This window comes from Equus caballus, chromosome 3, assembly GCF_041296265.1.
Source record: "Equus caballus isolate H_3958 breed thoroughbred chromosome 3, TB-T2T, whole genome shotgun sequence".
Classification (NCBI taxonomy): domain Eukaryota; kingdom Metazoa; phylum Chordata; class Mammalia; order Perissodactyla; family Equidae; genus Equus; species Equus caballus.
In genome coordinates, this window is record NC_091686.1 from 96,277,180 (window position 1) to 96,301,756 (window position 24,577).

The window sequence follows — 24,577 nt, forward strand, 5'->3', positions numbered from 1 at the left end:
ACTGACCTGTACATATTACTATTTTTTTAGGCCCTACACAATATCTCATATATAAGAGGCATTTAATTAGTATTTGTTAATTCACCTGTTGACTGATACAGCTACAGAAAAAAATAACAGTTGGAGTTTATGAAGTAGGAAATTGTTTGAATTAAAGAACATCATATTCAACCTATTAAATGTTACAATTTTAAGAGAATACATACACATCAATTACTTTTTTTGTTAAATTTTCCCAAACAGGCAAGAATATATGTGCTTCCTTTGTAAAAGGATTATTGACAGGAATATGACAATGTAGTGCACAATTCCTGCTTTACTTATACTGCCCACTGGGCAGAGAAAACCTTCCCTTTTAGGGACAGAGGGTGAAGGAGGAAGGAGGAGGAGGGGTGAGAAGGCACAGAGAAGGAGAAAGGGTACGAGGGAGGGAAGAGGAGGAGAGGAAAGAAGGGAAAGAAAAGGGAGGAGGAAGATGAAGAGGAAGAAGAGGGGGAAAGAGAAGAGAAAGATTCTCTTCTGATTAAATTGTTGGGCAAAGCACTTTTCAAAAGAGAATACGGGATCCTATTTCTGACTAACTGAGTTTTGCTCATTTTCTCCCTTTCGCATCTCATGCGCAATGTAAAGTCGATTTTTCAGTGACATGGTCAAAACTGTGTCTTTGAAGGTCATTGTCTCTTAAGGTCATTCTGATGGCTTAGAGGAAGGTTAGACTGCGCGCATGGAGGGCATGCCAAGGAAGAGCCACAATGGAAACAACTGGAAAGAGTGAAAAGGCTTGTAAAATGTTCACAGGTAAAGAAATTGACATGATACCTCTGCTTACCAAGATTCTCGTGACTTTCCTCTATAATTGTTAAGTGGTCACAGGTTAAAAGAAATTGACATGATACCTCTGCTTACCAAGATTCTGGTGACTTCCCTCCATAATTGTTGTTATGATTGTATAACTTACATGTTATTGGAATTAACTCTACTGTGGAAAGCATGAAACTAAGTTGCAGAAAATTTTTAAATCACCATTAAGTTCACTATTCCCACCCCACACACACACAAAAACAAACCTGATTTCTCTTATAGAGTTTTATTTTACAAACATATGCTTTTTCTAATCTACTTTCTTAAGAGCTAGCACTAAGGTGTTCAGTGCCATTTCATTTTGTAAATTATTACAACTGAAAAACCTCAGTAGAATTGAAGTGCCCTTGAATGTAAAAATTTTCAGTAGCTTGTAATCTTCTCATTTATTTAGTTGAGATTGTTCTTCAGTATTTCATATGGTTAGAAAAAAAATCATTTAGGAAAAAAAGCCATCCCTGGCGGGGCAGGGAGACAGCAATGAACGTCCAAAGTGGGGAGAAAGTGGTGATGCCGATGAACTGAATGTTGCACCAGCTTCTGCATGCTTCCTCCCTTTGACACAGCAAACTGTTTAATGTGGTGAGAAAGCAAGTGTTGAGGCAGCATCATTATTTGCTAGAAATCACATGCCATGAGTTCAGTTAAAAAAAGAAAAGAGGAAGTTTCAGGCTAAGCAAAACTTGGGTCAACAGCTTACGTAAATATGTAGGTTAGGTGTGACTGGGAAACTGCAGACTCCCACAGAAACAACCACCAGACCCAGAGCCCTTCTCTCCTGCAAAGCAGAGCCTCTGAGCAGACAGGAAGAGTAAAATGCATTCACAACTCAAGCTGGCACAAATAACCAAACGACGCAGACAGTCACCTACATGACGATTTCAGAAGCACACACACACACCACTTCCTTCCACTTAAAAAATCTTTGAGAGTTTTTTGAAACTCACTTTGTTTCTGCCAAAGCACAAATAGAATAGAATGAATTGAATTTACTTGAATATTTTGTAAAAGGAGGATGTTTGAAGCAGAATTTAGAAAATTGTTCTTTTCAACCACACATTTTCACATATATTGATTATGTGACCATTTTCAGATCAAATTGAAATGTGAACTCTCACCTGGATCCTCTCTGTCTCTCAGACCTCATCGCCTTTCTGTATCCCTCACGCGCACACTCTTATGATAGTCTTCCATCGAGTCTTGATTAGAAGCTCACACCCATCAGTCTTGGTGCCTGCCATTTCCCTCACTGCAGCATTATTGTGGCCACACAGGCAGATGAGCTTCTTGTGACTTCTGCTCTTCAGCTCAGAAGGCACTTCTACACTCAAGCCTTCCCTGATCATCTCATCTATAAGAATACACCACCACTTCTGCCAGTTCTCTGATGCTAATGTATTTTCCTTCTTGACAGTTTTCCCTGTCCTCTTCACACTTTTGGTGCTTAAAATGCAAGTTCCATTTATGAATTCATTCATTCAACAAACATTTATTGAGCACCTAACATATGTGAGGCAATATTTTAAGTGCTTGTGATTCAGTAGTGAATGAAACAGATAAAGATCCCTGGCCAAAAGGAGCTTATGTCCTAGTTGGGGAGTGGAGGTGCACCCACGATAAACATACTAAGTGAGGAAATAAGTCTTAGAAGGTAACCATGCTTTAGAGGAAAGAACAAAATCAGAGCAAGTGAAGGAGGATCAGGAGTATCAGGTTGTGTGGGTAGGAGTAGATTGTAATAAGAAATAGAATCAGGGTAGGCCTCGGAGAGAAGTGAAATTTGAGCAAAGAATTGAAGGAAGTGATGGTGTTAGCCCTGTAGCTATCTGATGAATGGAAAACCATCCCAAAGACCTAAAGCAGAGGTTTGTGTGGCAAATTCCAAGAACTGCAAGAAGGTCACTGTGGCTAGAGTTGGATAAGTGGAGAGGAGAGTATAGGAGAGAAGGTCCTAGAAACAATGGGGACGAGTTCAAATAGAGTTGTACTCTGAGTGACACCAGGAGCCATTGCAGTGTTTGGAGCAGAGGCATGAGAAGATCTGACTGATGGTTGAAAGTCTCACTCTGCCATCTGAGTTGAGAATAGTCTATGGATAGGTAAGGGAAAAATAAGACCATATACACAGGAACTCCACTGTATGTCCGGCGCATGGGATACAAGAAGTTTAATGAGTTAACATATAAATGAATGGGATATGGAGGTTAAAAGATAAGATGTGCAGAGATCCTCACAAGCATGAAGTAATGGGTGACACGTTTTCACATCTTTGGGAATCAGACACAGTACACTAAGGTCACAACTTATACTAATGTGTATGTGAGTGTGTTTATATCTACATACCTACATGTAAATATTTACTGCTTGTCTTCTGTGTGGAAAGCACTTTTAATTTTGACAAATGCCTTCACCTAATTTATGCTACATGTATAAATATATGCATAGGTAATGTTCACTAGTGCCAAGCTCCATATAATAAGGCTACTTCTGTTTCCTGAAAAATAGCACATTCTAACGCTGCCTAGCTAAGGTCAATTTTTTTTTAAACTCTGAGCTTTATAGAAGAAATCTATTCTCACAAAAATAAAGATCATGGTTTTAATTCTCATTTAGGTATGTTAGTTTGAAAAGAGGAAAAAGTTCCTACAGCCACAGAGGCTTTCTCAACCTCAACAAACTTACCTGTAAAGACTTTGTTTAGGCATGAGGAAGGGCCAAAAGAGTGACCCTGGAAGGCCCTATACAAATCCGTCTGGGAGAGAAAGAGAACGGATAGCATGCAGGCAGTAGATTCATAGATGAAAGGCAGCATATGCTTATTTATTTTTTTATTTTTTTTTTCTTTTAAAGATTTTATTTTTCCTTTTTCTCCCCAAAGCCCCCCAGTACATAGTTGTATATTTTTAGTCGTGGGTCCTTCTAGTTGTGGCATGTGGGATGCCGCCTCAGCATGGCCTGACCGGCGGTGCCATGTCTGCGCCCAGGATTCAAACTGGTGAAACCCTGGGCCACCGAAGCGAAGCACACAAACTTAACTACTCAGCCCCGGGCTGGCCCCGGCAGCATATGTTTAAAATGTACTATTTTTAAACATGCCAATATAATTTCAAGATTATCAATTTCAAGGTTGGACAATTTTAAGGTCTGAAGAAATTGTCTCATTCTTCATTGTTCACAAATAATTGTTGAGCATGTACTATATGCCTGGTACTGACAGTACAAACTGAGCAGGACAATGGATGTGCCTGCAGAGTCGATTGCATGCATTCCCAACCCAGGTAATGTCACCCTCCAGGAGGGAAAATTTGCTCTTGGGCAACACAAAAAACACTTACACTTTTAATTATAAAATACAAAAAAATACAGTGCATAAACAGACACAGTATATCTGTGATATTAAAATTTAATGAGGAAGGGTGGTTAGGGGAAAAAATGTCTAAAAAGACTCCTTAGGAGAGGAAAAACAAATAAACAAAAAAGATTGAGAAACACTTGTCTATTGGAAAGTGCATAATTATAGTAAAATATGATAACTACAGTGACGGGGAAAGTACGGGATATTGCGGAAATACATACGAGGAACACCTAACTTAGTATGGAGGAAGAGGTCAGGGAAGGCTTCCTGGAGAAGTCGCATCTCAGCAGAGCTGTAAGGGATGACCACTAAGAATTGCTCAGACAAGAAGGTGGGGAGTGAGTTGTGTGCTAGAATCAAGGCGGAGGAAGAGCTTATGCACAAGACCTGGACAATCACTAACACAGACTTCTGTTGAGCAAAATCTATATAAACCCCTAAGTTATCTAGTTTGGTTAATTTGGCTAATAATTCGTGAAGTCAGATAGGCCAAAGAAAACACCGCAAACTGAAAGCTGAATGCATGTCACATTTGGGACCACCAGTCTGTGTTCTCTTACACAAGGGCCTTCCTTTCCATTGTCTGCCCTCATCACAGGGAGGCCCTCACCACCTCGTGCCAGAGAATTTCAACAGCCCCCTACTTCTTTCCCTCTAGTTACCCTACAGCAGCAGGACCACATAGTGATCACAGGAAGTAATGTGCTAAACTGAGCTGCCTGGAGGGCTCCCCTGATCTATCCTTCCTCTGCTCTCAAATCTTCACGTTGATCCAAACCAACTCCTTAGCCTGCGAGCTGAGAGTTTGTATAGTGAGGCTCTAAACCACTAATTCGAGAGAATTCCAGTATTCCTTTAAGTCAATACTTCCTAAAATTTTAGAATCAAGTAGAATCGAATGGAACAGATGTCCCCTCCAGCATCCACTCACAATGATTTAGAGTGCCTATGATGTGCCAGGCACTGTTCTGATCAATGGCAATGGGGCCAGAACAGGGTAGACAAGGCCCTTCACTCATGAAGCTTGCTTCTTCAAGGAGCAAAGGTAAACAGAAAAACAAACAAATGAATACATCTAATGATTTCAATCATCGTTAAGTGTTATGAAGTACATTTTAAAAGGGTAACAGGTTAAAGAACGACTTTCAATAACGTGATGTGGGAATAAGGATAAGGAGGTGATATTTGAGCTGAGACCTGAATGATAAGGATGCAGCTTTGTGACTCTCTGAAGGAAGAGGGCCTCAAGCAGAGTGAGCAGCAAATGCAGAGGCCATGAGACGGAAGCAAAAATGCACAGAGGAAAAGCTAAGAGTGGGTATCCACCTATATGGCTATATTGTTCTTAAATATAATTTCAGAATCAGTGGTTCAATAGACTCTGCCACCCCACACATGCCTTCCAGGAACCCCAGGATCTCCCCAAAACCAGCAAGTCAAGAGTTAACGTCTCTAGGATCCTGAACTTCTGCTCAAATGGCTACTTTCAGTTTGAATGACCAGAACCCATGTCATATCATTTGTTAAATACTTTTCATGTCATCTCTACACTAAAGCGTGGTGTACAGGAAATTGTCATACAAGTTCAAGGGTGAACCTGGATGTCCTAAAATCTATGCTGTATCCTAGACCAAGAATCCTAGCTTTATCTGCTGAAGAGTCAACAGCACACAGTGGTTGCATGTGTGGGAAGCAGATATTCTGGGTTTGAATGCTAGCTCTGCCGCTTACTTCTATGGGACTATGGGCAAGTGGCCTAAAATTTCTATGCCTCAGTTTCCTGTAAATTGGAAACAGTGATAATGCCTCATAGGATTTTTGTGAGGATTTAGTGATACAAAACATGTAAAGCACTTGAAAAACTTTTGGCATATTCAAAATTATTATAATAGTTATTATATAAATTATGAATTCCTGCTAAGCTATACTCACCATCCCCACTCAAATTCATTCCATTTCCTCATCCTAACATACTCTTTTCTTCATTTTCAATGGCCAGATTTCTACCAACCTACAAAGCTCAGATAAAATGGCACAACTACTATGAAACTTCTACTAATTTGAGCTTCCAGAAAAGCCATTCCCCTCCTCTGAACAACTATTAGTACACGGTTACACCATTAGCCTAATCATTTACTATCTTACAGGGTAGTTTTGTATACATGTTTTGCATAATCTGCTAGATTATAAATCATTTAAAGCAATGCTGCCCCATAGAAAGATAGTTTGAGACATGTAAGTAATTTAAAATATTCCAATTAGCCACATAAAAAAAATGTTTAAAGCACATGAGATTAATTTTAGTAATATATTTTCTTTAACCCCATAGCCAAACCATTATGATTTACTATGAAATCAGTGCAAACAAATTATTACCAGATATTTTATATTTTTTTGCACTGAGTCTTTGAAATCTGATGTGTATTTTACACTTACAGCACACCTCAATTTGGACTAGCCATATTTCAAGGGCTCCTTGGACGCGTGTGGATAGTGGCTACCATTTGAGACAACACAATTTTAGGGTATGTATTATCCTCTATGGCTCCATATTTATCATAACACCTAACATAGCACATTCCCTATTTCAGAAGTTCAATAACTATTTCTCAAATTAATTACTTAATTTACTAATTTGTTTAAAATCAGTACAAAGTCTAACCCCATGGAAACGTATTTCTGTTATTCATAACACAAAAAGTAAAAGCATGGAAAAATAGTTTTGGCTTTCTTTAAAACATATGGTTTATTCTTCCTCTGGAATGATAAAATGAATTTTTCCTTTATGTTTCTCATTAAGAATATAGCTGAGAAGTACTAAGTCCTGGTTCACTGAAAGAAATAGTATATATAGCAACAAAATTATTTATTTGACTTGTTCAGAGAAGAAATTCAATCCTACTTTCCTAATAAGAATATGAATTTTAGATAAGAGATAAACAAATGTGTAGGATTTGGTAAGTCCCAGTAAAAATATTTTGATGTCAATTTCCTGCTCGCCACATGAATTTTTCATAGAGTGTTGTGCTCTGAAATATATTCAGTGTTTTCATAAATAATTTCCCAATTACTCTGATGCAGTTACAGAAAATGAATGACATTATTTCCATAGTCACTAACAACATATTGTTGGGACCAGATCAACTTGAATTGCTCCTGTTAGAAAAATTGATATGAAAGAAAGTGGAAATCATGAATATTCTACCACTCTGAAAGCGGATCTACTCACTCTTCCTTATCAACTTTATTCCTACCTTCTTTTTTAACCTTAAGTATCCATATGCCTGCAGTATTGATTTTGGTAGAGAAATATAAAGAATTAAAAAAACATGGTAATTGGAAAGTAAAATAACTCACCTTTGGCAATCTCAACGATAATTTGCAAATTGGCAGCTGATCATTGTTCTCACTGAGTGTAACAGACTGATCCAAGCTGGGGTCTGTCTTTTCCTTGGGTACTTTATAAACCTCAATCGTGCCCTTATAATGAGGGCAGCTATAGTTTCCAAATTCATCCACCTCTTTGATTTGGAGTTCCAACCTGGGTTTTCTTTGTAAATGAAAAATAAGCTTGTGGTCTTTTCCATAATCCTTCCCATTGCCTGCGTAGAAGTAAAATGCATTTGTTACTATTAAGATATACCACGTTGTCTTACTTAATTTTTTTTTTAAGATTTTATTTTTTTCCTTTTTCTCCCCAAAGCCCCCCAGTACATAGTTGTATATTCTTTGTTGTGGGTCCTTCTAGTTGTGGCATGTGGGACGCTGCCTCAGCGTGGTTTGATGAGCAATGCCATGTCCGCGCCCAGGATTCGAACCAACAAAACACTGGGCCGCCTGCAGCAGAGTGCGCGAACTTAACCACTCGGCCACGGGGCCAGCCCCTGTCTTACTTAATTTTTTAAACTCCAAATAATTGCTTCATTTTTTAAATAAACTAAAGCTTTTTTGTTTTATTTCCTCTTGTTAAAACATAACCTGACAAAGCAGCAATGGGCTAAGACTGTGTAGATTACTACAAAGATTTCTCATCTGTAATTGGACCAGGTTTCTCTGGCTGTTTCTAGATCTAATAATCTTTGATGTTCTTTTTCTATTGCGTTTTTCTCTAACAAGAAACCATTGAAAATATTCAGCTCTTTCTGTATTTAGAAAATTATTTTCACCTTTCAATAATTATCTTTTTCCTTTCCCCTAACTGTTCATATCATATTGCACACTATCATGACCTCACGATGGACATTCTAGAACTGCACTTTCCTATATGGTACCCACTCACAACATGTGGCTTTTTAAATTAAAGTTAAAATTAATTAAAATTAAATTAAATTAAATCAATTCCTCAGTCACTGTAGCCACGTTTCAAATGTTCAATAGCCGCATATGTCTAGTGGCTACTTTATTTGACAGTGCAGGTATAAAATATTTCCACCATCACAGAAATAGTGCTGTTCTAGAACTTCCAAATGGAACAGTTACTAGATTCATTTTACTGAATCTTCTATGAAAAACCTGACGAATTTCCCCCAAACAATGATAAGTTTTCTCAATTGCTCACTGAAAATACTGGAGCTTTAGTGACCATAACCTTTTCTCATAGGGGTTTTACCATGACAATCAGGATATTTTTACCTTGTCACTGCAATAGTAAAACAGACGCTGCCTGTTCCCTAAAGCATGTCTGCATTACCCTCTGCATTATCAGCAAACTTTAAAAGTAAGCTATAATGTAGCAGTTAGGATATGTTTCCGACATACATATCTAGAGCCAAGTCCAGCCTCTACTATTCATCTAAAACTGCCGTACTTATCCGGTTCTTTCCCATCTCTGAGCTTCCTGGAGACTTACCTTCCTTGTCTTTAAAAAAGGAGAGATAAAACTTACCTCCTAGGATTGCTCTGGGAATGAAATGAGATAATATGGATAAAATGATTGGTGCAGGGCCTGGCACAAAATAAGTGGTCAATAAATGATAGTAAATGATAAGAGAGAAGCAGAATTCTTCCACTCTTTTGAATCTGTATAGCAAAAAGCAACCCACTTACACTTGTTAAAGAAATGTCAGGGAGAAGCTTTTATATCTAAGAAGCAACTTCTACTCCTAGGAGTCTGCAAGTTGACTACCCAGAGCTCTCTCTCATGGAACACCTTCCCATTGTGCAGAGTGAAATAAGAGTTCAGTGAGAGATGTAGATGACACCAACACTTTCTCCCTGTTGTGACTGCTAGAGGTCATTTTGGTGAATTTCTAAAGCATAGCTAAATCTAGAATTAGAATAATTCTAGATAACGGAAGGTATAGGAGTACGTCTCTCTGAATACATCCATATTTGGGAGGAAAGCTGCCTCTTGAACAAAACAGACTTAAAGGACAGGAATGACTAGCTCGGGTTTGCCCCCTTTTTTTTGAGGAAGATTAGTCCTGAGCTAACTACTGCCAATCCTCCTCTTTTTGCTGAGGAAGACTAGCCCTGAGCTAACATCCATGCCCATCTTCCTCTACTTTATACATGGGATGCCTACCACAGCATGGCTTTTGCCAAGCTGTGCCATGTCCACACCCAGGATCCCAACTGGCGAACCCCGGGCCGTCGGGAAGCGGAATGTGCGAACCGCTGCGCCACCAGGCCAGCCCCGGGATTTGCCTTCTTAAAAGAGTTTCACTCTGGTAAAAAAAAAAAGATAAATTATTTGGAGTCATTGAAATGTCATCTGGTAAACAGTAAATGAGTTTCCAGATTACTGGAGTAACGCTTGGCAAACTTCTACTTTCATACCACCAGAGTACCATCAAGGAAATGTCGCTACTTTGGTCCTAATAGAATACAACTTAGTAAATTTCTGCTTCCATCCTTTGAAAGACTTTATACTCCCTTCCAGGTATATAATTACTCATAAGGAATAATTTGTATACAGAATATAAGAATTAAGGGTGAGGCATAGCTACATTGATTCAATTTAGATCTAAAACTTATCTACCTCTTCTTTCTGGTTAATTTTTAAAAATAAAGATATGTAATGCAAGTCTCTAACAGTCACATTTATATATGAAATTATTGAGGATTCACCAGTAATAATTAGCATGATCATAGTGTTATAAACAGAAAGCATTATGTAGAGTTTTTTTAAGTTGGAATTTCATTGTTGCCAAAATATAACACTATATTTTGAAGACCCTTTGCATAGAAAACAACAGAACCAAAAAAGGACAAGTATCACAAAGAAATTACACTATTCTATTTTTTTCTCCCGTACTGGCGTATTAAAGGAGAAGTAAAAGCGAAAGCCATTTGTTGCATACTAAAATTATAAGATCAATCATTAGTTGACATTTTGAGAACCTCTTTCTCCTCAAAATGCTTTGTATGTGCTTCCTAGTAGGACCTTGGGATAGTAGCTATTCAATAAATATTTGCCATATAAGGAATACAGAATTTATTTATATTTTGTGAGTTACTAGATAATCCTTATAGCAATATATTTTCTTCTCAATAATGGATATTGGAATATTTTTCATTGACAGCATAGAAAGTACAAACGTAGAAATATATGCTTCTGCTTGGAAAAGTCAGACGAGGAGATGAAAGGCCAGCAATATGGGAAACGAAGAATCCGATACGAACCACTGGCTCAGAGCATTTCTGTGTTCTAACACATCTCCATCACCTCTACCCGGATGCGGCCATCATCCCTTGCTGGGTTTATTGCAATGGCTCATTAACTGGTCTCCCTGAGTCTTCCCTTGCCTCTGAGTCAGATTACAACTGCGTAATAATCACTTAGAATAAAAGGCAAAGTCCTTGCAATGGCCCTCAAGAAAGTGATCAGTATTCACCTAATCTCCTACAACTCTTCCCTCACTCCCTCTCATCCAGTCGTCCCAGCCTGCTTGCTGCCTCAGTTCATTTGCATCTGTAATCCCTCTGCCTGGGACAAACTCTCCTGAGATAGGATTAAGGCTTGTGCTCTCACCAGTCTTCAAATCTCTGTTTAAATGCCACCTTCTCAAAAAGGTCTTCCCTAATGAGTCAATTTAAAACTGCAACTCTGTCACTCCCTCTGAGACTCTCTACATCCTTTCCCTGCTTCATTCTTCTCTAGGTCACTCTTACGCCCATTTTTTTATTCCTTCGCTTCTTCTCTGTCTCTCCCCACTAGAATACAATATGCATAAGGGTAAGGAAATTTTTTTGAACGAATAAAAGGCTGGCCATTCTAATATCCTAAACATCTATCTGGGAAAAATCACTTCCCTGGGGCCAGGGGCACTGAGGTCAACTTTGCCACACACTGACCTCCATAGGGCTTTACTAGATGCTTGAGTAATGCCAAGATGTCATTACACAAAATTTTGTAAAAGCATTTCAAGAACTTTCTGGATTTTGTGTTCACTGGGAGCTTAGATGTTATGCAATAGAAAGCTTAAGTGCTGAATTAACATCTCTAACCTAGAAAATGAAAGCATCCTGTAGCTTGTGTCCAGAAGAATGCCAAAAGCCAATATAAAAACCAAGAGGAGGGGCCAGCCCGGTGGCACATCAGTTAAGTTGGCACCTTCCGATCCCTGGTGGCCCAGGGTTCCCCGGCCTGGATCCCGGGTGCAGACATGGCACCGCTTGGCAAAAGCCATGCTGTGGTAGACAAGCCACATATAAAGTAGAGGAACATGGGCATGGACGTTAGCTTAGGGCCAGTCTTCCTCAGCCAAAAAAAAAGAGGAGGATTGGCAGTAGTTAGGTCAGGGGTAATCTTCCTCAAAAATAAATAAATAAAATAAAAACCAAGGGGAGCACCTATCTATCTTATTTTCTCTTAATAGAAATGAAGTCCATGTCCCATGACCTCATGAAAGAATCATCTCTATTCTATATAAATGGACACAGAGATGTTGATATTTCTCAAAGAGCAGTCATCTAAATTCATTAATTAAAGTTTTAAATACTTTTATTCACGCATTACTGTTGTGTTAGGTCCTTTCCCAAGCTTTGTCTTCGTTCTTCCAACAAATACTCAGTGAACTCCTTCTAGCTCTCAGGTACCATCCTTGGTGCTGGGGATTGAATAGTGCCCACCAACAGGACGGGCCCACACTTCGTGGGACTATAGTCAGAGAAACTGGCATTGACGAAAACAATTGAATGAATAAATAAAAGACTGCATCTATGGCAAAGTCTACAAAAGAGAAGTACATAAGTTTCTGAAGAATTAAAATAAGGATTGACTTAATCAGGACAGAGAGGGAAGGCTTCTCTGAACAGGATCTTCATGGTGAGATCTGAAGATAAAGCAGGAGCTAACTGGAGGTGGGGGTGGGGCCTGGGGGGGGAAGAACCCTCCAGGCAGACAACCTCTGACTGCATGTCTTTGAGATTCACAGAGCCTACCCTGATGGACGGATGAGGTATTAATTCTTTACTGAGGGTCTGGCTCCTCTGAGATGAAGAAGAATCCAGTGAGGCTCCAGATCTGAGGGTAGGTCTCTAGTAAAGGCAAAGCAGAAATGATCCTGGTATCCCACCTGGCTTATTTTCCTTGAGTGAAGATGAGTTCTTCCCCATTCCTTATGTGGAGGAACTACACACACGTTGGCCATCTTCAGGCACTCTCAGTTTACCGTACGCTCCCCACCCCCCATTACAGGCACGTGTACACTTAGTACTACTGCCTATGAGAAGAGCAGTAACTCACTGTTGTTTAGGGCAGTAGGTAAACACAGCTGCTGTCCCAAGTAGTACAAATCATTTGCATCATTAGTTTTGGTGGGACACTTCCGGTTTTTGACTCTCTCTTCTTAGAGGGATTGTCCTAGTGTAGACATTGTAGTGTCTGCTTCAAAAGCCAAGTAGGAAGTGATCTTTCCCACCCTTCCTTCCTCTCCCTCCTCGTCCTTCCCTTCCCCTTTTTCTAACATCCTTGTCACTCACTCACTAAGTCCTGTCAGCTGATTCAGATGGCCGAGACTCTGCATGTGAAAGTGGAGAGATGCTTCAAATTAGGGCACTTTGGGTCTTACTTATTTCGGAGATACCAGAAAAACGGCAGAGTTAGCTTCAAGCTGCATCATTTTTGAAGCAACAGAGAACCAATGAAGCTTGGAATAATTTCCAGAATCAGAGAGAAAATAGGTATCTCTAAAAATCAATGGGATTTATATTAATTTATAAGTGAACAGAAACTATTAACTCAAGTCAAGTCTACAGCAAGACTCCTGGAGCAGAAATCCCCATAAACATCCATGAATTCTTTCCCATACTTCATCGCTACATGTTCCTGTTAGATCCTATTTCACCTCAAGGAAAGGAAGTAGGGAGGGGAAGGGGCTGAATTAATGAAAAAGAAACTGCTGTGATGGCAACTCCCCCAAAGATCGTTTTCTCTTTTCTCTCATACAGCTGTTTTCTCTCTGTGCTCTCCTTTTTCTTCATTTTCTCTTTCTCTTCATCTCCTGTTCTCTCTTTGTCTCATCCATTCCCTCTCGTCTCCCACCTCTCCTGCCACCTCTCATATTCATTCACCCTGTTTGTTTTCCTCAGCATTACCATATAGTCTTTCATTCACTACATATTTATTGAAAGTCTTTGATGTATCAGGCTCTATGCTAGGCTCAGGGGTAAACAGTGAGAAAGACAGTCATTGCCCTCATGAAATTTACACCCCAGTGAAGAACATAACATAAGTATACGAAAGAAAAGTAAGCAGATAAATAAGTTAAACAATTTCAAACTGTGGTAAGATTTAGAATGGAAACAAAAAAGCACTGGATAAATATGAGGATGAGAGGTAAGCATGGGTGTGTCACCTAGATCAGAGGCTCTTAATTCCTTTTTTGACTTGGACCCTTTTGGAGTTTGGTGAAATCTAACGTTTCCTTCTCAGAGTAGTCTTTTAAATATATAAAATAAAATAAATGGAAATATAAATATGGTAATTCTACTGGAATATAGTTCTATCCAGACAACTCTTGGGACCCCACTTGGGGTCCACTGACCCGAGGTTAGATTTTTTTGAAGGACATCATAAAGAGTTCGGACGTTGTTTTAAGTAGAATAGGAGGCATTAAGGTTTTAATCAGGGGCGTAATAATGTGTGATTTATGTTTTTAAAAGATCACAATTGTTACTGTATGGAAATAGGTTTCGTGTGGCCGATAGTGGAAGCACAGGAGTTTTGAGGAGGAAGCTGCATTGGTGTAGGAGAGAGATGATCCCAGCTTGGACTCAGATAGTAATCGTGGAAAAGACTATTTTGAAAACAGTGTCCCTTAGAGTCTGTCCATAAAGGAACATGCATGCCCTAAAAAGACAAGAAAGACTGGAATGAAGTCAATAAGTCTTTTTCTCTTCCTCCTTTTCAAAAGCTTCCCCTCAGTCCTCTGAAGTTTTCCTTAGCAGGACAAGTTCAGGGAACTCCTTCTGGTTTGTGGCTGAGAGCCCATAGAATACACAAAAAGATTTCTTTATACTTACTTGAAGCAAATATGTTTCCAGTAAACCTTAAAAGAAGTTGTTCTCCTTCTTTTACTTGGAAATGGCGAGAGGGCTCTGGAGGACTGCCGAATGCTTCCAAACGCAAGTTCCTGAGCACCTGGTTTAAATCTTTAGACGGCACCACTAAAATAACAACTCTGTGTGGATTGTCTTTCTGATGATACAGTACAATGCAGGCGGTGGTGCTGAGCATGGCTTCCTCTAAAGATTTCACAAAAGAAACCAAATGGCTATTGTCCACAATGGAAGACAGGTGAAGCACAATGAATCTGCATGGGAGAAAGGAGGCATGACCTAAGGGGAACATACAGTCTCAAAAATGTAACTGGTAACTAATGACACCCAAGAAAAGAGCCATGATCATCCAAACTTCCTTTAAAAGCAAGCATTCTGATGACTAACTGGTGAGGTTCATGAATGACTTTAATGAAACTCTTGGCAGTCAGAAACCAGGCTAAATCAAACCAAGTTCTAATACAGATGCTTGTAGACAAAGAAACCATCCAGTCTCAGCTCCACTCTAAATGTTTTAACTTATAGTTTAACCAGCATTACCAAAGAGTATTACTTTAAAACATAGAAGAGAAAGAGAATCCATTTACTATCAATAGGTTGGAGAATATACGCCATAATAAAAGGAAGATTGAATCATTCATCTCTGTCACTGAATGGTAAGGATTGTTATGATGGACCCTGCTTTGGGTTGAATTGTGTGTCCCCTCTACCCAAATTCATATGTTGATTTAGGTTAGGAGGCCTAACCCCTAGTACCTTAGAATGTGACCTTGTTTGGAGATAGGGTCTTTACAGAGGTAATCAAGTTAATGTGAGGTCATCAGAGTACACTCTAATCTGATATGAGTAGTCTCACGAAAGGGGGAAATTTGGACACAGGAATGTGCATACAGAGAAAAGCCTGTGTGAACGTGAAGATAGCCACCTGCAAGCCAAGAAGAGAGGCCTGGAACAGATCCTTCCCTCACAGTCCTCAGAAGGAATGAACATTGCTAGCACCTTGATTTTGGATTTCTAGTCTCCAGAACTGTGAGACAATAAATTTCTGCTTAAAGCCACCTAGTTTGTGGTACTTTACTATGGCAGCCTAGTAAGCTAATACAGATACCTCTCCCTGGGATGGAACAGCCATTGCCCAACTCTTGTCCAGAGAATTGCCCTACAGGAACCCCTTCACCAGGAGCATCTCTGCACCCAAGGACAAGGACTGACTGATGCAGCGATGTCAGCCAGCCTCCTTGGGACTCACACTCCAGGGTTCTCCTGAGGTATTGGGCTGAGATAAAACTTCTGCTGAAACCATAGGTTTTCCATCCTCTTCCCTTGCCCTCCCTGCTTCTTTCACTCCCTCACAGGATTCACCTGAGAGCCCTCCCTCAATAAATCACTTGCATTCTCACCTGGGACTCTATTTCTGACCCAAGCCAACTGTAGATGTAAGATCTTCCATTTTGAATTAAAGGCTATCTTTGGACATATGATTGCCCTCTCTTTATGAGTGTCTACTCCTCATGAACCTTAAAATTGTCTAAAACTCTTCTCATAATGAGCTGTCTAGAAAACATGGAAATGAGAAGGCAAAATGAGGACACTGAAATAACAAATTCAGTTTATATATACATAGTTATGAGATGAGCATAATATGAAGAGTTAATTACTATCTCCATGGAATTTCAAAAATGAAGGTGCTATGTTAAAACTATTTTGCAGTTAGAAGAAACCTGTAAAAATAAATCTAAGTTATGAGTGGTTTCCAAAAGCACTTATTAAACTATCATGAGTGAAATTATAGATGGCATATTCATGCCAATTCTGGTTTACATTTTAGGCACACCCTAAAGAACTGTTCATATGTCTATTTGAGGAATAAAAATCTAATCCTGTGATTCCACTTCTGCAAACATCGATTACAGATAGACTATCATCTTTTATTGTTTACCGTTGTATTACCTCTCTAAATGTTCACACAGTTCAAATGATATCAAGCCACTCTGCATCGTTCTCACCACAACATCATCAAGCACAAACCAACCGGTGTCTTGGCTTCTGATTCCCAGTAATTTCAAACATTCACAGGTATTGTTCCCAGGTTTTCTTATAGAGGCACTTTTTGTCCTGTATAACGGTAGCAAAAGAGAAATTGGTAAAATTTGTATAGTATAAATCATATTTAATGCATTCATACTTTCATCAAGTGAATAATCCAGCAACAATTTACTAAGTATATACCATATGCCAATAATCACACTCTGCACTAGGAATGCAAAGATAAGAAATATATTGCCACTGCTCTCCAGAAGCTCACAGTATTACAGCATTATCCAATTCAGGACAAGGTATCTGTGTAGTAATTAAGGGAAGGTACAGAGTGGTTTAGCAGCAGAAGGAAGGTGCTCAGGGAAGCCTGCAAAGTGAGAATGCTGATATTTGAGATGAACTTTGGAGAATGAGAAGCATTTTACTACTGGCAAAAGAGTTAAGAGAAGCCCCTGAAACATTAATAAACTTGCTCATTTAAACCCAGATGCTTAGGATAGCCAGGAGTAGTGGTGTATTGGTATAGCATAATAGATGAGACCACAGACTCTGGAACAAGACTGCTTTCAAATCCTGGGTAGCTCTGCCTCTTGTTAGCTGTATGACCATGGGCAAGTTTTTTGACCTCTCTGGATCTCAGTTTTCTTATCTATAATATGAGGATAATGATAGTATCTGCGTCATGGGATTAAATTAATTAATATTTGTAAAGCACTTATAATTGTAGTAAGCATAAATGATATTAATATTCTCATCCTAATTCCTACAGCTGACAGAGCCAATTAGCCTTCTTGTATAATTCTCCTTCTGGCTTAACTTGCCCCACCCAGAAGCCCTGAAAGAGGCTGTTGTATGTACCATGTGATACTTTCCCCCAACCAGAGCTGATTTGATTAACAGTAGACTAATTTCCAACACTCAGCCAATTTGATTCTTTTCCTTTGGAACTTGGCTAAGTAAGAGGACCAGAGATTGTAACCTCTCATTGTCCTTTGGCTGCAGTGCCCTGAGCTATAAAAATGAATAGGGAGAGAAATTATTAAGAAAGGAAATAGAGCAGATGCTAAGAGAGAAAAGGAGAAAATCAAAGTGAAATAATCAGTGTAGTCCCAGAGATGGAGAAAGCAGAAATTACCTATTGTCGCCTTACAATAAACTCCTCTTCTTGAATTCACTTAAATGGATATCTGTTCCTCACAATTAAAGGAAGAAAAGTCCTTGATACTGAACATCTTGCAGAAAAATAAAATCTGGTCCAGTGATGCTACAACCCACAAGGGGACAGAACCATCCTAGCTAGGTACTAAGAAGGAAGATCCAAGTGTGAATCCCACATGCTTGTTTGTGAATAGAATTAGTTATGGGTTTAAAACTATCTTAGTTTCACAGGTTGAGTTTTGCTATGACCCATACATTAAGAACTGAACTAGATTTAAAATGTCTACTCTGAAAACTTCAAACTATGTTGATTCCTTCAGAGGATCAATCAGATTAAAATCAGGAGGATATGGGAAAAATAACATTTAGTTTTTGGCTTTTGGTTTATAACCACAAATATGGTAAATTTTGTAACCCTTGGAAGTTAACAATTTAACACAAGGAGATGCACTCATACTGAATCCAAAACTTTGGCCATTTACTAGAAACTGACTTAATTAAATGCAATATTGATTTTTTTTTCTGATGGAAATGTTTACTTTTTTTTTTCCCAACAGCCTCACTTTTCGATGGGGACTTACAGGTTCCCGACTGCAGTGGGCTAACCCTACTCCCAGGGACAGGTGGGCATATGACCTGAGCAAAATAGTGCATTTGGCATTCATTAATGCTATTTGCCAAAATATCCAATTTCCCACAACCTGAGCACATGATAGGATTGCACTTCCTTGTCCCTGATGGTTGAGTGGGGCCATGTGACTAGTTCTGGCTAATGAATAATGAATGAAGGAAATAAGTCACTGCGAAGCTGAGCATTTAATTGTTAATGTGGGTCTATCCGAATTTCTTTCTTCTGCCACCATGACAGCAACCAGACAGTGGTTGCCCTTTAGTGTAAATCCCGGAGTGAGGATGACCAAGATCCTTTGATGGCAGGCCGCATAGCGTGTGCGAGATATAAAGACAGTTGTTATAAGACCTTGAGATTTCGGGCTTTTGTTATTATGCCATGACCTAGGCTAACCTGCCCTGTAGAGTACATCTTCCTTTTGGTCCCAGAGAGACTGGGTTCTTTCTGGTTCAAGAAAAATATAAAGATAAAAGATAAAAGATATCCACAGACTTTTTATTTACACTATTTATTTATGGACCAAATGATCTCTTTTTTCTTAAAAACGTTGGGTTTGCTTTTCTGTCACTTAAAATCAAGAGTTCTTAATGATATGAAGATCAAATTTAGACTGCATTTTTTCCAGCTTTATTGAGATATAATTGACATACAACATTATGTAAGTTTAAGGTGTACAATGGGATGATTTGATGCTAAATCATTACCACAATAAAGTTGGTTAACACACCCACCACCTCAAATTTAGATTTTAGTGTGATAATAGGTACAATTCATATTGAAATTAAATGATTTGGTGGCATCCTTATTTATCCCAGCTGTTCTTAACTACTCTGCAAATAAACTCTTCCCTTTATAAATGCTATTAGCAAATTTTGACAACTAGCATCGCCTAGCGGTGAATAGCACGTGATCATATGCCACAAAAGACAACATTCTAATATACTAGGAGTTCCATAAAATATAATCAACCTTTATTAAATCAATTTGTTTTTTCAAGAATAACTAACCTTGCTATTTCTTGAGTCCAAGCTTCTTCCCATATCCACAATTCCAGGCATTAAGGTAATTATAATTGGCCTATTTTGGGTCAAGTGTTCAATTATAAGGAACAGTAACATTGAAGAACATGAAAACTCCCAGTAGATCCACATAGAAAGGACAATTTCCAGAATTTGTGGTATAATTCCCAAAAATAAAGTGGCTGGGTAAACAAAGTAACAGGTGTCTTCTCCAGGCTGCCTTTCTCAGGTGTGAGAGTGCCCTGACACATCTTTCCCATATAAATGCTTTAATGTCACACAATAAAAGACACTCAGAAGATTTTTCCCAAGGTAATAAAGATATGCTCAAAGGCCCCTCAACATTTTGTCTCTACAAGTAGAAACAGACAATACTGAGAAACTTCCAAGGATAGATTCTTTTTCTTTTCTTTAGACTTTATATTTTTAGACCAATTTTAAGAGGTTCACAGCAAAATTGAGAGGAAAGTACAGGACTTCCCACATATCTCTTGCCCCCATACATGTAAACCTTCCCCCATTATCAACATCTGCCACCAGAGTGGTACATTTGCTACAACTGGGGAATCAAAGTCCACAGTTTACATTACGGTTCATTCTTTGTATTGTATGTTCTATGAGTTTGAACAAATGTATAATGACATGTATCCATCATTATAGTAGCATACAGAGTATTTTCGCCATCCTAAAAGTCCTCTGTACTCTGCCTATTCATCCTTCTCCTACTCCAACCCCTGAGCTTTTTACTGTCTCCATAGTTTTGCCTTTTCCAGACGTTGTCTACAGTACCTATCATACAGTATGTATCATACAGTATGTAGCCTTTTCAGACTGGCTTCTTTAGCTTAGCAATATGTATTTAAGATTTGTCCATGTCTTTCTGTAGCTTGATAGCACATTTCTTTTTGGTGCTGAATAATATTCTGTTGTTATAGACATTGTTTATCCCATTCACTTACTGAAGGACATCATAGTTGCTTCCAAATTTTGACAATTATGAATAAATCTGCTATAACATCCTTGTGCAGGTTTTTGTGTGGACATAAGTTTGCAACCCCTTTGGGTAAATAACAAGGAATGCTGATCCTGGATCATATGGTAAGAGTGTGTTTAGTTTTGTAAGAAATCAACAAACTGTCTTCCAAAGTGGCTGTATCAGTTTGCATTCCCACCAGCAACGAATGAGAATTCCTGCTGCTCCACATCCTTACCAGCATTTGAGGTTTTCAGTGTTCTGGAATTTAGCCATTTTAATAGGTATGTAGTGGTATCTCATTGTTTTTAAAATTTGCATCTCACTGATGACATATATATACAATATGGAGCATCTTTCCATATGCTTATTTGCCAAATGTATATCTTCTTCTGTGAGATGTCTTTGGCCCATTTTTTAACTGAGTTTTTTGGTTTTTTATGGTTGAGTTTTAAAAGTTTTTTGTATGTCTTGCCTAACAGTCCTTTAACAGATGTGTCTTTTGCAAATACTTTCTCCCAGTCTGCGGCTCATCTTCTCATTCTCCTGACATTCTTTCCCAGAGCAGAAATTTTTAATTTTATGAAGTCCAGCATATCAATTATTTCTTTCATGGACTGTACCTTTGGTGTTGTATCTAAAAAGTCATTGCCACACCCAAGACCATCTAGATTTTCACCTACGTTATTTTCTAGGAGTTTTATAGTCGTGCATTTTATATTTATGTCTAGAAACCATTTGAGTTAACTTTTGTGAAGGGCATAATGTCTGTATCTAGATTTATTTTTTTGAATGTGGATGTTCACTTGTTCCAGCACCTTTTGTTGAAAAGACTCTCTTTACTCCGTTGTATTGCCTGTTCTTTTTTGTCAAAGATCAGTTGATTGTATTATGTGGGTCTATTTCTGTGTTCTCTATTCTGTTCCACTGATCTATTTTCTATTCTTTTGCCAATACCACATGTCTTGATTATTGTCGCTTTGTGGTAAGTCTTGAAGTCAGGTGGTGTCAGTCATCCAACTTTGTTCTTCTCCTTTAATGTTATATCGGCTATTCTGGGTGATAGTTTCTTTTTGATATGAAAAATAAAATTGAGCTCTACCTTATCTGGCTTTCCAATCCACTGGTAACATTACATGCTTTTAAGTACAATGGTATATAATAAATTGAAAATATTTCCAGTATACTACCTCCAAGTTTAATAAATGTGAAAAATCATATTTGCTCAGTAAGTATTTGCTTCAAAATTTTGCTGAAACCATTTTACTCTGTTAAATGAAGTCAACCTGTGTTGACAATATACTACTGGCTGAACAATACAAAGGAAAATAAAACATTTGTGATTTTACTATTCATAAAATTACATTTTTTAAGGTAAAACATGGTGACTATAGTTGATAACGCTGTATTATATAATTGAAATTTGCCTAGAGAGTAGAATTTAAATGTTCTCACCAAAAAAAAAAAAAAAACGGTAAATATGTGAGGTGATGGATGTGTTAACCAACTAGATGGAAGGAATCCTTTCATAATGTACACATATATCAAATCACCTTGATGTACACTTTTAATATCTTACAATTTTATTTGTCAGTTATACCTCAATAAAGCTGAAAAAAATAGATAAAATGTCCTTTTGTTTTTAGGTTGCCTCTCTAAAATATTATAAATTTGATATACAAAACACAAGGTTAACAAATAACAAATCGAGAATAAGTAATCTCAGGCCTCTTCCTGCCTATTGCTAACCAACTAGATCCTGATAAACATGCTTTTTAATACATTGTTGTTGTTGTTTTGCATATGCAGGAGGACTCTTAAAGGAATGTCCCACATTTCTCTTCAAAACACCTGTAAACCAGGGTTGAAGACAAGGGCACAACTAGACAGGAATGATAGGATTAAATAGTAATCTATCTAACGAAGGGAAGACTCCTTCTCAATAATTTAGATACAGGAGAATAAAACTGTAAGTGATAATCAAGTGAGCAGAACAAGAAACGGTGATCCTTGAGATCCCATCCATAAAAGGCGAACTTGAGACCTGGACTAAGACTCCCAAGGAGGCTAAAGTAGTCCCAGGTAAGTAGCACCTGGTTCTCAGCAGAGACAGAAACCAACGCCATCTGGAGGAAAACAGGTCCATTTATGCCTGCAGAATTCTCAGGTACACATGCTCACAAACAAAAGTCCCCGAACAAGTAAGGAGGTCAATACCAGGAATAACAGTTAGCAGAAGCAACATGCAACACCTTCAAAGACTGTAGGTATCGGAGTTGGTAGATACAAAATGAAAACAACGATATATGAAAAGTTTAACAAGATAAAGGACAGTATCATAAAAATAAGCAAGCAGCAGGAGACAATCAAGAATGATTAGGAAGATTTGAATAAGAGCTAAATAGAACCTTAATATATAAAAAAGACAATTGCTGAAAACAATAACTCATTCATAGGTTAAAAATAGATTTTAAAAGTATATGATGTTTGTGGTATTTGAACTGGAATGTGAAGAAATTACACAGAATATAGCACAGAGACAGGAAGATGAAAAATATAAAAGAGAAGAAAAGAAATATGGAATTTGGAAAGAGATGGTTTAATAGACATCTAATTGGAAATCCAGAAGGACAGAGTGGATAAAGGGAGCAGAGAAAATATTTGATTAGAAAACTTATAAGAAATTCCCAGGAATGTGAAAAGACATAAATCTATCTATTCAGGAAGCACGATGTACTGCACTCAAGAAAAGCTTTTAAAATTCACATTGAGATACATCATAGAAAAATGCAGAACACCAAGTACAAAGAAAAGATCTTAAAAGCAGCCAGCAAGATAAAACAGGTGACCCATAAAGTTATGAAAATTAAATTTACCGTGGTCTTCACAACATCAATAATAAAATCCATAAACCGTGGTATAATATCTCCAAAGAGAAGAGAAAAAAATCAATGTAAGTCTAGAATCTTATGCCAAACGTGGTAGCTAGTCTCCAAAGATGCTAACCATATCTCTCAGTATTCATGCCCTTGTGTAGCACTCTCCTTCAGTGAACCAGTGGTAGCTCTGTGTTTGGCTTTAAAATCAATAGAATGCTACAGAAGTGATGATCTGATAATTCCAGGCTTAAGAATTAAGAAAGCCTGGCAGCAACTGCTTTTGCATTTTTGCAGGCCTGATCCTCCAAATAAGTAGTCCCACTACACTCCTGGAAAGACCACATGACAGAATGAGGCCATATGGAGAAGTCAGGTAGGAAGAAAGAGGCCTTGGGGCTACATGGAGAGAAAATGAGGCCCAACCATTTCTGCATACCAGCTGAGGCCAGGCTTCCAGCTATCACTGCCAAACCTCCAGACGTGTAAATAAAGCCATCTTGGACTTCCAACCCACAGACACCATCTTACTGGAATGCAGAATAGACCTCAAGCAAGATCAACAAAAGAACCAGCCAGCTGAGGCCCAAAACAACCCACAGAGTCATGAGAAATAATAAAATATTTGGAGTAGTTTGGAGTTGTTTGATATGCAGGAATAGACAACTGAAACATCTAGCAAAATTCTATTTCAAAAAAAAGATACACAGACAAATAGGAAGACATCCTGTGCTCATGCATTGGAAGAATTAACATCATTAAAATGTCCATGCTACCCAAAGTGATCTACAGAGTCAATAAAATCTCTGTCAAGATGCTAAGGGCATTCTTTACAGAGATAGAAAAAAAATCTTAAAATTCATATAGAACCAAAAAAGACCCTGAATAGCCAAATCAATCTTGAGCAAGAAGACTAAATCTGGAGGCATCACACTCTTGATTTCAAAATATATTATAAAGCTACAGTAATCAAAACAGTGTGGTACTGGCATGAAAATAGACAAATAGACCACCAGAAGAGAACAGAGAGCCTAGAAATGAATCTACCCATCTGTAGTCAATTGATCTTTGACAAGGATGTGAAAAACACACAATGCGGAAAGGACATTCTATTCAATAAATAGTTTTGGGAAAATTGGATATCCACATGCAGAAGAACAAAAT

The 24,577-nt window shown here is 38.3% G+C and overlaps 1 protein-coding gene and 1 long non-coding RNA gene across 5 annotated transcripts in view; one reads left to right on the top strand and one right to left on the bottom strand.

The window, feature by feature from the left end:
- The window catches only part of LOC138923485 (uncharacterized), a 37,575-nt gene extending 21,380 nt beyond the window's left edge, over nt 1–16,195 (top strand). The window contains exons 3-5 of the long non-coding RNA XR_011437147.1: nt 671–798; nt 6,655–6,741; nt 10,741–16,195. This is a non-coding gene — a long non-coding RNA (uncharacterized lncRNA). The remainder of the gene's footprint in view (nt 1–670; nt 799–6,654; nt 6,742–10,740) is intronic.
- DTHD1 (death domain containing 1) overlaps nt 1–24,577 on the bottom strand; it is a 66,440-nt gene that overhangs the window by 22,886 nt on the left and 18,977 nt on the right. For all 4 annotated transcript variants that reach the window (XM_001495898.5, XM_014738826.3, XM_023638245.2 and 1 more), the window contains 3 exons: nt 16,670–16,834; nt 14,684–14,973; nt 7,574–7,818 (listed from right to left, as the gene is read on the bottom strand). In XM_001495898.5, coding sequence (XP_001495948.4) covers nt 7,574–7,818; nt 14,684–14,973; nt 16,670–16,834 — 700 coding nt within the window. The remainder of the gene's footprint in view (nt 1–7,573; nt 7,819–14,683; nt 14,974–16,669; nt 16,835–24,577) is intronic.